The sequence below is a fragment of the Salvelinus alpinus genome, chromosome 5 (genome assembly GCF_045679555.1).
Source record: "Salvelinus alpinus chromosome 5, SLU_Salpinus.1, whole genome shotgun sequence".
Classification (NCBI taxonomy): Eukaryota; Metazoa; Chordata; class Actinopteri; order Salmoniformes; family Salmonidae; genus Salvelinus; species Salvelinus alpinus.
The window spans coordinates 25,707,838-25,722,895 of NC_092090.1; the positions used below are offsets into that span (position 1 = coordinate 25,707,838).

Genomic DNA, 15,058 nt, shown 5'->3' on the forward strand with positions numbered 1-15,058 from the left:
TTTGTGCCACTGAATCATCCTAATGTCTGTCTGTCTGTCTGTCTGTCTGTCTGTCTGTCTGTCTGTCTGTCTGTCTGTCTGTCTGTCTGTCTGTCTGTCTGTCTGTCTGTCTGTCTGTCTGTCTGTCTGTCTTCTAGATGGGCGGTATGGAGGCAGTCATCACAGGACTGTCGGACGACTTCAAGATCCTGAAGAGGAACAGGAAGCTGTTCACCTTCGCCACGGCATTCGGAACCTTCCTTGTAGCGCTCTTCTGCGTCACTAATGTGAGGTCACTTCCTGTTCCTCTGAGTCACATATGATTTCCATAGTTGTCATATGATTGCATAAATCAAACCAAAGAGACACAAGATAGAGTGTGCCTCTGTGATTTAGGTGGATCAGTCACAGCAAAGACAGAAAAGGGAAACCCCTGTCCAACCATGTGAAGTATTGTTATTGACTGACTGGATAAGCTTTGTTTCATGCTTATCCTTGTCAGCTCACAGTAGTTAACTGCAGCCAGGTTGCCCTCAGTAACATCTGCAACAACCTTTTGTCATCGTGTCTCTGTATCTGTCTCTCTCTCTCTGTCTGTCAGGGAGGTATATATGTGCTGACTTTGTTGGATAACTACGCGGCGGGGACCTCCATCTTGTTTGGGGTGCTGATTGAGGCCATTGGGGTGTCCTGGTTCTACGGTATGTATAATCGGCCCCCCTTAGCCTTGTACAGAGGCACATACTAATGCTGACTTCTTACTGTGGTGAACCTGCTTATCTACTGTACCTTTCCTCATCCTCTTCTGTTGTTCATTAGAGCCCAGCCCTTTGTTCTGTCCATCCCTCCATCACCCCACCCTCCATCACCCCCTGCCCACAGTTGCCCTCTCCTGGCCTGCCCTCTCCTCCGCTGGGCTCTCTCAACCTCCCTAACTCCATGGCATCTTCACTACCCAGGCCCTGCAGCTACACCTGACCTTTACTGGCAGTGTAGAGACATCGTGCTTCCCTTCCTTAGACCGCCACTGTTAACCCCCTTTCTCCATCTCTCCCAATACTCCTCTTTCCATTTCTCCATACACTCCCTCCCTCCTCTTATCTTCTAGACTGCCTCTCTTCACTAATAGATCTCCATCTCTCCCAATACTCCTCTCCTCTGCGTGAGGGAGAGTAGTGAATGATTATATGGTGTGTGAACAGTTGTATGCAGTCTGTTTAGTGTTTTATGTATTGCACAGAGATAATACTGTACGTCGACAAGATGAATTGTGCTTTATCTTTAAACTACAGCCCATGAATGTACACCATGATTTATAATCAGCATTAACTGTTGAAACTGAACCTCAAGAGGAGGTGAGACAGACAGAGCATCTCAGATGCTGAGCTGTTCTGGGGAGGAGTTAAAAGGAGAGGGTCTTCTTGTAGATGTTAACAGGCCTGGGCTGCCCTGATAAAGAAACAGTATGCCCAAGCTATAGAAACATCATGGTTGTGTACAGAATGGCACCATATTCCCTATATAGTGTACTACTTTTAGTCAAAAGTAGTGCACTATATAGTGCCGTTTGGGACACAGTCCATCTCCTTATAGGCAGACTTAACCCTGTGTGAAATTATAATATAACATAATTGAAAGGCTCAGAGACTTTTATGAAACAGATATCATTGAGCTGCATTTTTACTGCTGTGTGAACTCATAATTATACAAGAAATTGGAGTTGTGTGCCATGAAGCTCTTTCTCAGCCAATGCTCCACCTGTTATGTATGGAAATTGATGAGAGGAGCGTTAGTTCTCCTGTGAACTTGAGGCATCAGAAGCAAAGCGGAGTGTGGGTCTGACCTGGGTGCAAATAGTATTTGTTTTCTTTCAAGTACGTTGAATGTTTGATTCAACCTTCCCGTAGTGCCAGATGGGCAGGGTTTCTACTTTCGGGACTATTGGTTGTATTGCACCGGGCAAGCTCAATCAAGCTCAGCTTCAGTATTTGTAAGGAAACAAGTACTATTTGAACCCAGGTCTGCAGTGGGTTTATGGGTCTGGTTCTGTGTGCGTGAGTTCATGCCCTGGTCTTCTGCCCTGTGTTTCCTCTCCAGGCGTGGACCGCTTCAGTGAGGATATCGAGCGCATGATGGGCTTCAAGCCAGGTCTCTACTGGAGGCTGTGCTGGAAGTTTGTCAGCCCCACCTTCCTACTGGTAAGACCCCCGGGGGGCAAGAAAGGGCTGGTTGGGGGACAGGGGTGGGGTGGAAGCCTTTGGCATGGTGCTGGGGGTGGGGATGGGAGGGCAAAGTACCTGACACAAGCCTAAGGTATTAAACATACTGTAGGAATCATGATCTATGTCATTGTGCTTAAATTAGGAAATTCACAACAGAGGTTTCTTAATTGTTACTGGCTGCCATATACTGTACTATAGTCTTTTTAAACTCCTATTATGTGCCAGCAATTCATAATTTGCCACAGGAAATATGTTTTCCTGTTATATTTTTTTAAAGGTTGTTCGCCTCCATGTTAGAAGTACTGTATCTCCAAGAATAGATTAGCATCACATGAACTCACCATGAAAACTGATTAAACTACAATATAACTATGTTTGAACATCTTGGCCATACTGTTATAATCTCAACCCAGCACAGCCAGAAGAGGACTGGGCCCCCCTGAGAGCCTGGTTCCTCTCTAGGTTTCTTCCTAGGTTCCTGCCTTTCTAGGGAGTTTTTCCTAGCCACCGTGCTTCTACATCTGCTTTGCTTGCTGTTTGGGGTTTTAGGCTGGGTTTCTGTATAGCACTTTGAGATATCGGATGATGTAAAAAGGGCTTTATAAATACATATGATTGATTGAACTACAACTTACTGAACATATTGATTTACAGAATGTTCAGTGCACTGGGAATTAGTTAAGGATGTGTAGGTCTCTATATTTTATAATATTAGAAATATGCTATGTCAATGAAGCACAGATACTGTATGGGTTTGTATAGATAAGGATTACCAAAAGCAAATTATTTGTCTTGGTGGGAAATTATGTTATTCCCTTAATGCTTTTACATTGATTATAATCAGTCATAAGTCGATATTCTTCCTTCCATATGGGAAGTTTATATGTTTTATATGGCAAACAGGAAATAAAAAGAGCAGAGGAAGGTTGAAAGCCAGGAAAAGAGGTAGATTAGATTGTAAGCCAATATATCACCATGATCTTTAAACCTTATGTCTGAGGAGAGCTATCATTGTTTAGTTTTAATGTGTAGTGTATGCTACCATAGTTCTGCTAGCCTTACCTCCAGAAGCAAGGCAGAAACAGCTAATATCAGGAAGATAGCATGCAACTTTGGCTGTTGCGTAGATGGCATTTGTAGAAGAAGGACATAGAAGAATGTTGTTGGCCTTTGATATTCAGTTGGAGACGAGGAAGAGACACTTCCCTGACCTTCCAGTGTTGTATTATAACTACTAGTGATGTTTGCTGCTCTCTGGGGCAACAGTTACAAAGCTACAGAGCTACAGTTCAGTGGTGATGGGCCTCCAGTCTCTAGTCTACAGCAGCCTGGTGAACCAGAGTACTTACAGTGAAAGTCTACTACAGTATGTTCAAACCCCAGAGGGAGCGACCATGCCCTAGTCTGTTCTATTCAACTCAATTTCATCTCTGCAATGCTTACATTTTTTTGTCAAAATGAACAGTGGCGGAGTGGAGGAGGAGTATTCGTTATTTCTACAGAAGCTCTGTTTGATGTCTTGTTGGGAATATTATAACCACTCTGTTGTTTTTTCTCCTCTCCTTACTTTGTGGTGATAGCCAGCATCAAGACCTAGCAGATCTGTTGTTCCTCCTGTCCTCTGTTTATATGGTGACCTAGCTAGCCGTTCTGTTGTTTCTCCTGTCCTCTGTTTATATGGTGACCTAGCTATCTGTTCTGTTGTTTCTCCTGTCCTCAGTTTATATGGTGACCTAGCTAACCATTCTGTTGTTTCTCCTGTCCTCAGTTTATATGGTGACCTAGCTAACCATTCTGTTGTTTCTCCTGTCCCCAGTTTATATGGTGACCTAGCTAACCATTCTGTTGTTTCTCCTGTCCTCAGTTTGTATGATGACCTAGTGATCTGTTCTGTTGTTTCTCCTGTCCTCAGGTCGTGGTGATAGCCAGCATCGTGACGTCCACGGGCCTGAGTTATGATGACTATGTCTTTCCTTCATGGTCCAATGTGATTGGCTGGGGCGTAGCTCTGTCCTCCATGATGTTTGTTCCCATCTACGCCATCTACAAGTTCCTCAGTATGCCAGGGACATTCAAACAGGTCAGTGGAAAAACAAATCCCTCTCATCTGCATAGTTGTTGTTTATATAATGTAAAGATAACCTTAGATCGATTTGATTTGATTTATTAGGATGCCCATTAGCCAACGCCAATGGCGACAGCTAGTCTTACTGGGGTCCGACATATAACATAAAAGACATTACAGACAAAAGACTTTACAATTTACATACATGAAAAAACATTAAAACTTCTACGGGATCGGTGTCCCTATACCGGGAAGGTTGTTGGTCATATGCGATAATGTGACTAGAAAACGTTGTATACAACAGCCAAATTTCCGGGACATAGACATATCTTATATGGGCAGAAAGCTTAAATTCTTGTTAATCTAACTGCAGTGTCCAATTTACAGTAGCTATTACAGTGAAATAATACCATTCTATTGTTTGAGGATAATGCACAACAACAAAACACTGGTTTGAGACAGTCACCTCTGAAGGTAAATAATGTACTTACATTCAGTAATCTTGCTCTGATTTGTCATCCTGAGGGTCCCAGAGATAAAATGTGACTCACCACCTGGATTCGGTCTTATGTAGCAACATTTGAATTTCTTTTTTTTTTACATTGGATAAAAGTAGAGATTTAGAGCTACAAAATGGTATATCATACACTGCATTTGAGGAAACAATGGGAAAGTAAATTTGCTTTGAAAGTTGTTCAACTTGTAAACTCACTTTTGAGAAAACCGTCTTTCAATGTTTTGGTGCTACTATTGGAGAGCCCTTCTTTGTCTACACCCATTCAACATTGTTCACACCCTCTTAAGCCTAAGCCCCACCAATATCTTTAAGGGTTGATCCGTGCGTTCTGTACTAACTTGCCAACTACTTCCAGACATCTGAGAGAGAGAACAGCTCATTGAACATTACTCGCCCTATTGCTCTATCTGTGGTTTCGCGTTCAGAGTGCACACTGGACGCTCTGGCCAATAAGTAGGATTGTTACGAAAGCTCTGCCCTCACAACTACAGTCAAGCACCCAAGCTAACTGGCTAACATTGGCTAGCTACTTCCAGACATATAATGAGAGAACACCCCACACTGACCATTTTACTCCCCCATAGCAGAGCTGGTTAGGTTTTTTTCATGTTATCCAGAGCGTTGGTGACTGTAACTGTGCTGCTGGCAACAATTGAAATACGCTTTGTTGCCGATGTTTGCTGACACCGGACATATTCAACAGGTGTGAAGCGTTCAAAAATGCATCAATTATTCTGCGCTCTGGCACACTAAAATGAGAGTTTTTTGTTAAGAAATGTAGCTAGATAGCTAGCTAGGTATACAATGAATCCCAACGCATGATGTAACGTTAGTTAGCAAGCCAGCCAGCGAACGTTAGCTAGCTAGCTAACAGTACACTTTAACTTGAAATGAAAATACTTTGTCAAAATTAGAGTGGGGTCTTTTGTTAAGATATGTAACTAGCTAGCTAGCAAGCTAAACAATGGACCATAATCACAACTCATGACGTTACTACCCTGCATGAATCTGCAGGTAGCTAACCAACCAGGTTCTATGGCTATAACTAGTCAAGCAAATGTGTCTGAGATACGAAGAATAAGATCATACACTTAACGTTAGCTAGCGACCCAGCCAGCTAACGTTAGCTAGCTAACAGCTCACTCTGAAAATCTTACCAGTATACATCATGGTTGGACGTGTCTCCTGTCTGATGCCATGAATGGTTGCCTTAGTTTGACAGTGTAATCCAGACTGGTGTTTTCTCTATCTCCTTAGCTATCATGCTCGAATTCCACTGATTTCAAAACTCGGCCTCCCAGAAAGTGGAGAGCGTACACATATCGTTATCTAGCGAGCCAGCCAGCTAATGTTAGCTAGCTAACAGTACACTTTAACTTGACATTAGGTTTATTCAGTTTTACAACACGATACATTTAAAAAAAAGCAGCGTTCGACACGATTACCTAAACATACTGACCAGCTCCAATAGACAGACGTGGGCTATATGGTAAACCAATCCAAATCCAACTCTCGGCATGTCCAGCCCACTCATTATCTCAAGTAAATCATGACTAATGGGAAGGTTGCTCACTTTTTCTGTGGCTAAACCAACTAGGCTCGTAATTTAACAATTGTATTAATATTTACAGATGGCATACAAGTTTGATATTAAGGCACATGAAAGTTCACGTTTGAAAAGGCATTTCTGCCAAAAAACGCATTTTGCAAAAAAAATATTTTGGACGTTCAAACAGCTCCCCTGTGAGGTCGTGACTTGCGAAATACGCCTAGTTTCCTGAATCGGGTCACAAATGTAGTGTAGTTTTGTTTGAAAAAATCGATTTTGATATTCAAATGTAGGAACTGGGTTCTACAGTTTGACCCCACTGCTGTCTCTGGCTCCACACCCACCCTGCAGGGCCATCTAGATGTGTCTTTTCTGTAGGGGAGCTAATGATCCATTTTTTATTTCCATAGCATTTTTGTATGTTTTCTATAGTTATGTACTTGAAAATGTATAAATTGACCAATTCGGCACATTTGGGCAAACTCCTGGCAGAATTGATGCAAAATGTTGTGTAGTGAGGTAAATCTTCTCTGGATCAGTCTGAAACTTTACACACACACTGCTGCCATCTTGTGGACACAATCTAAATGACACATATCAAATATCTCCAATCCAAAATCAAATCGAGAGTCGGCTTTCTATTTCGCAACAAAGCCTCCTTCACTCACGCCGCCAAACTTACCCTAGTAAAACTGACTATCCTACCGATCCTCGACTTCGGCGATGTCATCTACAAAATAGCTTCCAATACTCTACTCAGCAAATTGGATGCAGTTTATCACAGTGCCATCCGTTTTGTTACTAAAGCACCTTATACCACCCACCACTGCGACCTGTATGCTCTAGTCGGCTGGCCCTCGCTGCATGTTCGTCGTCAGACCCACTGGCTCCAGGTCATCTACAAGGCTATGCTAGGTAAAGCGCTGCCTTATCTCAGTTCACTGGTCACGATGGCAACACCCACCCGTAGTACGCGCTCCAGCAGGTGTATCTCACTGATCATCCCTAAAGCCAAAACCTCATTTGGCCGCCTTTCCTTCCAGTTCTCTGCTGCCTGCGACTGGAACGAATTGCAAAAATCTCTGAAGTTGGAGATTTTATCTCCCTCAACAACTTTAAACATCTGCTATCTGAGCAGCTAACCGATCGCTGCAGCTGTACATAGTCCATCTGTAAACAGCCCACCCAATTTACCTACCTCTTCCCCATACTGTTTTCATTTATTTACTTTTCTGCTCTTTTGCACACCAGTATCTCTATTTGCACATGATCATCTGATGATTTATCACCCCAGTGTTAATCTGCTAAATTGTAATTATTCGCTCCTATGGCCTATTTATTGCCTACCTCCTCATGCCTTTTGCACACACTGTATATAGATTATCTTTTTTTTCTCCTTTTTTTTCCTACTATGTTATTGACTTGTTTATTGTTTACTCCATGTGTAACTCTGTGTTGTTGTCTGTTCACACTGCTATGCTTTATCTTGGCCAGGTCGCAGTTGCAAATGAGAACTTGTTCTCAACTAGCCTACCTGGTTAAATAAAGGTGAAATAAAAAAATAAAAAATAGGCTACTATCTTAATGTATGGCCTTTCTCTTGCATCTGAAAGATTATGAAACCAAAAAATAAATAGAAAACGCAAGTTTTTTGGTTTGTATTATCTTTTACCAGATCTAATGTGTTATATTCTCCAACATTAATTTCACATTTCCACAAACTTCAAAGTGTTTCCTTTCAAATGGCTCCCGAGTGGCGCAGCGGTCTAAAGCACTGCATCTCAGTGCTAGAAGCGTCACTACAGACCCTGGTTTGATTCCAGGCTATATCACAACCGGCCGTGATTGGGAGTCCCATAGGGCGGTGCACAATTGGCCCAGCATTGTCCGGGTTTGGCCGGGGTAGGCCGTCATTGTAAATAAGAATTTGTTAACTGACTAGCCTAGTTAAAAATAAAAAAATGGTATCTAGAATATGCATATCCTCGCTTCATGTTCTGAGCTACAGGCAGTTAGATTTGGGTATATAATTTTAGGCGAAAAAGGGTCCAATCCTTAAGAGGTTTTAACATGTAGTGTGTTAATGTTGGCAGATACAGTATGTACTGTAGCTTGAAGTCATGTAGCTTGAAAGCTGTGGTAAATAGCAACCTCTTATCTGTATCCCAGCGGTTAAAACTGGTTGAAATGCCATCCTTATAACCAGATTATGACGTCATTTCAACCAGGGTTGCCCCCCTGGGATAGTATGTGTTTATTTTATGCAAAGATAATCTTAGATCAATGGCAGGCATTTAGCTTTTAGCCTTTTAGCCTTTTCAATGGTTGATGGTTGATGATGTCAGTACTTTTGGGACGCTGGTTAGAGATCTTGAGGGTTCAAAGCCTGAACAGTGTACAGTACAATCATAAAAACAACATTCCACAGCTTTGATTATCTTCCTGAGCAGTAAACAGTGTTACCTTGTGTTTTCCTACTCACTCCTCGTGGCATTTCCTTCTGATATCCTGGCAGTGTTTAGACTCCTTCCATGACTATCTCCCATGCTTTTCCTCCAGCTGAGATCACAGTCTATCATACAGTTATCACACCAAGTGCACTCAGTCAGATATGAGGATGGGGGCAATCTGGAAGAGACATCAGAGGTCATGCAGTACACACTACAGTACAGTGTACATCCAGTCCAGCCTGATCACATCAGAATCAGAACGCTGTTCGACATATTTGAGCTATCTCGAAGTTCCTTATCTATAGAAGAAATGGTGGATCTTTAGAATAAACTGCGACCATAGATTAAAGCGCTAGTTTATTACAAGCTTCAAGTTCATATCTCTTGTGCTTGGGACAATGTGCATCTAAACTCTTTGGATTCTGTTTTATGCAGTGTAAGACTATGTGTTTATTGTAAGGTATGAGTTATGTGATATAATGTACTGTAATGGTTTATTTTTCAGAGGATAGCCTACTGCATCACACCAGAACACGAACATCATCTGGTGGCGGAGGGAGCTACCATCAGACAGTTCACCGTGAGTACAGATGTTGGATCTTAATTTGAGCCAGTGTGCTAGAGCAGGAAAATAATCCTGCAGCAACAGGACATTTGAATTATTATGTGTATTATAATGAATGGACATTTTTGTAGGGGTTGATATATTTTTCATTATGGCAAATTAAGTCTGACATTTTAAAGTGAAAATGACAAACTTTAGAAACATTTTTAAAACTCAATTTGATCACTCTTTTGTTGCTGACAATTTTCTTGCACAGCAGGAAATGCAAACTTGTAGTGTGTTTAAGGTTCTACATCTGTAAGGGCTGGAAAACAGAGCGGTATAGTGGAGGTAGACAGAGTGATGACCAGAATGGAAAACTATGAATGAATGTGACCTCTAATGATGCTCCATACTGCATTGGCAATGAAGCTTTATCAAATTCACTCTTTTCTATTTCAGCTCAAGCACTGGTTGGCTATCTGACAACCTGATGTCACCCAACCTTCCCCACTACTCACAATTCCGGGGTGTTGGAGTCATTGTGTTTCGACAGCAGATGTTCCTGCTGCTGAGCCTCCTGCTACTGGAGGATGGACAGAGAAAACGCCATGCTCCTTTCTGCCTCTCTGTGTTCTGTTGGTTCTGAGCCAACCTGCGACCTGCCATCCCCTCTTTTCCACTCCGCCCCTCATCTCCTTCTCTCTCTGTCGAGTGACTACAGATTCTCTCATCAACCATCCCCTCTTTTCCACTCTGCCCCTCATCTCCTTCTCTCTCTGTCGAGTGACTACAGATTCTCTCATCAACCTCTGCCTACAGAGTCAACTCAGTATCCTCCATGTTTTTGCTTTTGAAGTATCTTTTTATTTAAAACTTTTTACCATGTGACATCGTCATCATCGTCATTTTTTAAATGTATACAACTCATAAGATGGAGACATTCCATGCAGAGCATCTACACGTGTTTTCTGTGTTCATGGACACAGTTATTGTTTTTCATATCATTTGTTTTTTTACATGTTTTTTTTACGATGACTGTTGTTCTGTGTTCATTAGTTATACATGAGTTAGACACTTAAACCAAGTCAAAATGTACCAAATGACCACTTCTGTCATCATGTATACTCTAGGCAGGGGGAGACAAACATGACTCACATTGCTTTTTATCTTCTTGATTCTTTTCAAAGAGGACCCTCAAGCTTTTAGGTGAATGAGAAAGGGAAGAAATCTAGTTTCATTGCCCTCTTTGTATGTCTGACTGAGTAGGTCCCCAGTCAATACTCTAGATAACAGCAGCTCAACTGTGTCAGTGCCTTATCGAGCTAGACACTTCAGAAACTGTCAATGTTTTCATTGGTCCATACAGAAAGGTAAATGCTTTCATTGGTCCATACAGAAAGGTTTTGCCCGACAACTCAGGAATCCTCCTGCAGATCAGAGCTCGTGGATGATAGATACACTTTATGGTTACCAACATACGTTATTAATTCAGTTTGAATGACAATGTCCTTTAGATATTCATCTTACAGCAGTAGAGGTTTTTCTCAGTTGCCTTCTCCATCTTTTGAAACCTACCTGAAACAGATCTGAAGCTTTTGTCACCTGTCTCACAGAAAAGGGAACAATTTATGTTGAGATTCAGAACTGTTTTGTCTTGCAAGTGGTCGTCCTTATGCTTTACACGTGGCCTTTACACAGAGTAGAGGTCTACATTGTCCTGCTATGGTTACTAATGGTACTGTGTGTACCAACTTTAATGTGTTGCATAGTACTAGCATATTTTCCTCTTCAGAGAGGCTTGTGCCCTTGATCCAATGATTTTGCCTTCACCGTGCTTGTGGATAAACAGTAGTAATTGAAGAGTGGTGAAGACACAAAGGGAGGCTTTGATTAAATGAAGTTGAATCCAGCACTTGAAAGAAGTCTAACAGAAATACTTGTATCAGTTTTCTATGAATAGGTAAGCACTCTTAGTGTTTTAGGGAACGTTTTCAGGCATGCAAGAAATGCCCTGTTTTATCAAAAGCTTAACTGAATTACAGCACTAACACAGGTAGACTCAACAAAACAAGTGACGTTTATTTACTTTTTATATAATGTTCTCTTTGTTATGTTGCATCTTTCCAATGCATTGTTTTGTGGTCCATATGGGTGAGGGAAATCAGGAGCTTCTCCTTCAAAGAGTGTGTGTGTGTGTGTGTGTGTGTGTGTGTGTGTGTGTGTGTGTGTGTGTGTGTGTGTGTGTGTGTGTGTGTGTGTGTGTGTGTGTGTGTGTGTGTGTGTGTGTGTGTGTGTGTGTGTGTGTGTGTGTGTGTGTGTGTGTGTGTGTGTGTGGGTGGAAGGAAGGATAGCTAGTGTATTTTAAGTTTGAAATGCCTCATTCATTGGATTGTTATGTTAAATCGTTTATGGTGTCTTTATATGTTACATTGTCATCTGCTGAAGCCTATTTTTTGTCAAACTTGACTTAAAGAAAATTCACCACCAAGGAAGTGCCAAAATGTTCACCCCTTTTTTTTAGAGATGCCTGCTGTTTTTGTCTTTCTTTTTTGTTTTGTTCTGTTTCTCTTTTCTGTTTCTTTATTTATTGAAATGGAGTTGAAATGTAATTTTTTATTTTTTATTGTGAAATAACATTAATGGCAGGAAGCAAGCCACACACAACAATTATATTGTATGTGGAGTATATTATATGGAAAAATATATAAATATATTCTTTTGTTATATATCTAATCTTGTATTTATCAAATTGTTTATAAACTAAACGTGAATGTAAAGTCTTTTAAACGTAACTGTCCACTGTTACTGTTATATCATTGTGTTTGATGTAGGTCAGATGAATCTATTTACAGATGTATTCTCCAGTGTAACCGGGGTAACTTTGCAATGTGAATGTAGAGCCCTGGCATTACCTGAGCTAAGTTTACAGAACACTGTGTACAATACAAAAGTCCTGTTGAACGTGAGTGACAACTATCTATGAAGAAGTCAAAATATGCACACTATTATAATAAAGAGTTCTTCTACACACACAGATGGGGGTATAAGCATTGATTTATTGTTGGAAGAATGGGATTATAAGCTTCTGTGAATGGAATTGAATTCCCAGTCCATTGTGTTGTGTTAGAGAGGGTAGACTGTACAGTCGCTAAAGGATGAATGCATGGGGCTTAGATAATAGAGGAACCAGAAAGGGGGATGTTTGGAGTTCTCTGATGAGGGAAAGAGGATTCTTCTTCTGGAAGGGAGCATCTACATACCTTTCTCTGTCTCTCTCTGTCTTTCTCTGTCTCTGTCTCTCTCTCTCTCTCTCTCTCTCTCTCTCTCTCTCTCTCTCTCTCTCTCTCTCTCTCTCTCTCTGTCTCTGTCTCTGTCTCTCTGTCTCTCTCTCCCTCTGTCTCTCTCTCTCTCTCTCCACTGATTCAGCAAGTGTTGCATTATTGTACTTCAACAGAAGAAAAAAATAAACTTCTGTTTTCACTGCTGGAGGCTCCAGCTTCCTGCATCATGCGTTTATTGTCAGTTCTTTTTTGAAGTAAAGCTATGTGGGAATTATATTGTTTATGTTTCATCAGGATATATATTCTGCAGCGTTGACTGACACAGATACAGCGAAGCGTCTCTGCCGGTGCAAAAACATTGCATATTCACAGGAGTAGAGAGGAATGCAGGTTCCTTAAATGTATTTTTTTATTTTTTCTCTCAGCAACAAGTGAAGGATATACAGTACAAAGAGAAGCTAATGGCACTAGCTTTATACAGAGGTGAATCATTTATAACAACAACAAAGCCTATTCATTTCTCTCACCTTACACAGACTGATGCAAATCAAATCAAATGTTATTTGTCACATGCGTCGAATATGTTGTATACCGTGAAACGCTTACCTTAACCAACAATGCAGAGTTAAAAAAAAAAAGTATGACAGCATTTGCTAAATAAACTAAAGGAAAAATAGCAATACAATAAAAATAACAATAACGAGTTAGTCAAACAAATCTCACATCTCACATCCATCAGATCTAGTATCCATGATTCAAAGGCATCAGAATCACTGTATATGATACAGAGTTTTAGCACTCTCCACATATAATATGACGTTAACAGATGCTTAGTGTGTGGTGAGCCAAATAGCAATTTAACAACACGGTTGATGCTGCTCTTTGACAGTATTTTGACAGTGTTCTCCTCTGTTTCTGCTGTAGCTAACTGTGGCGTTCTGCTGTCGTGTCTCTTTTCTCTTCATGTGCGGCTGCTCTGTGCCCATGTCATACCCCACACCACACAGGCCACCACACAATGACCAAAGCTTTGTGCCACTGTCCCTGAGCTCCACTCTGCTGTCGGCTGAGTGGCCGGCTATGCTGCTATTGTTTTTAATCAGCAGCAGGTGTGGGATCCAGAACAGTACATAATCCCTGTCTGTTTCTCCTGCATGCCTATTGCCAAACTGCTCAATGGTATTAATGCACACATTTCTGGAGGGATCCCCAAAAGCTATCACGTGTGACTGTGCAGTGCTTTTTAAGACTCTCTCTCTCTCTCTCTCTCTGTCCCCCTCTCTATTTCTCTCTCTCCCTGTTCCCTGTCTCTCTCTCTTTCTGAACAGCTCACACCCACAGAGACTGACTACAGGCTTTCTGGTCTTTTTGCTGTTGCTAATTCATTGACCTAATTCAATTAACAATATCCAATGTTCTAGTTTAGCCTGAGAACAAAACTAAACAATTACTAGAAAAATGGAATACCCACATGTAGAGTTACACCCAGATATTCTACTATTGATACTGTACGACCACATCTTCCATTAAGTAAAAAGGTGTAACGCTTGTCGTGGTTGGAAGAAGAGGAGGATCAATGCGCAGCGTGGTAAGTGTCCATATTGTTTTAATACGGAAAAATGAACACTGAACAAAAACAATAAACCGACAAACGAACACTCCTGTACGGTGAAACAAAAAACAGAACAGAAAATAATCACCCACAAAACACAATGAAAAACAGGCTACCTAAATATGGCTCCCAATCAGAGACAACGACTGACACCTGCCTCTGATTGAGAACCATACTAGGCCCAACACATAGAAATCTACCAACAGAACAAAACATAGAAAAACAACATAGAATGCCCACCCCAACTCACGCCCTGACCAAACTAAAAAAAAGACATAACAGAGGTCAGAACGTGACAAGAGTATAGTAGTTATATCTAACACAATACAGTAGTTATATCTGACACAATACAGTAGTTATGACTGACACAGTACAGTAGTTATGACTACACAGTACAGTAGTTATATCTAACACAGTACAGTAGTTATGACTACACAGTCCAGTAGTTATGTCTAACACAGTACAGTAGTTATGACTGACACAGTACAGTAGTTATATCTAACACATTACAGTAGTTATGACTACACAGTACAGTAGTTATATCTAACACAGTACAGTAGTTATATCTAACACAGTACAGTAGTTATATCTAACACAGTACAGTAGTTATATCTAACACAGTACAGTAGTTATGACTACACAGTACAGTAGTTATATCTAACACAGTACAGTAGTTATATCTAACACATTACAGTAGTTATGTCCAACACAGTACAGTAGTTATATCTAACACAGTACAGTAGTTATATCTAACACAGCACAGTAGTTATATCTAACACAGTACAGTAGTTATGTCCAACACAGTACAGTAGTTATATCTAACACAGTACAGTAGT

General features: G+C 41.0%; 1 protein-coding gene across 2 annotated transcripts in view; it reads left to right on the forward strand.

Moving 5' to 3' along the window:
- The window catches only part of LOC139575811 (sodium-dependent noradrenaline transporter-like), a 56,477-nt gene extending 43,746 nt beyond the window's left edge, over window positions 1-12,731 (forward strand). For both annotated transcript variants that reach the window (XM_071401136.1, XM_071401137.1), the window contains exons 10-15: window positions 138-266; window positions 581-680; window positions 2,077-2,177; window positions 4,114-4,281; window positions 9,288-9,362; window positions 9,789-12,731. In XM_071401136.1, coding sequence (XP_071257237.1) covers window positions 138-266; window positions 581-680; window positions 2,077-2,177; window positions 4,114-4,281; window positions 9,288-9,362; window positions 9,789-9,812 — 597 coding nt within the window. In that variant the 3' untranslated portion in view covers window positions 9,813-12,731. The remainder of the gene's footprint in view (window positions 1-137; window positions 267-580; window positions 681-2,076; window positions 2,178-4,113; window positions 4,282-9,287; window positions 9,363-9,788) is intronic.
- The last annotated feature ends 2,327 nt before the right edge of the window (window positions 12,732-15,058 follow it).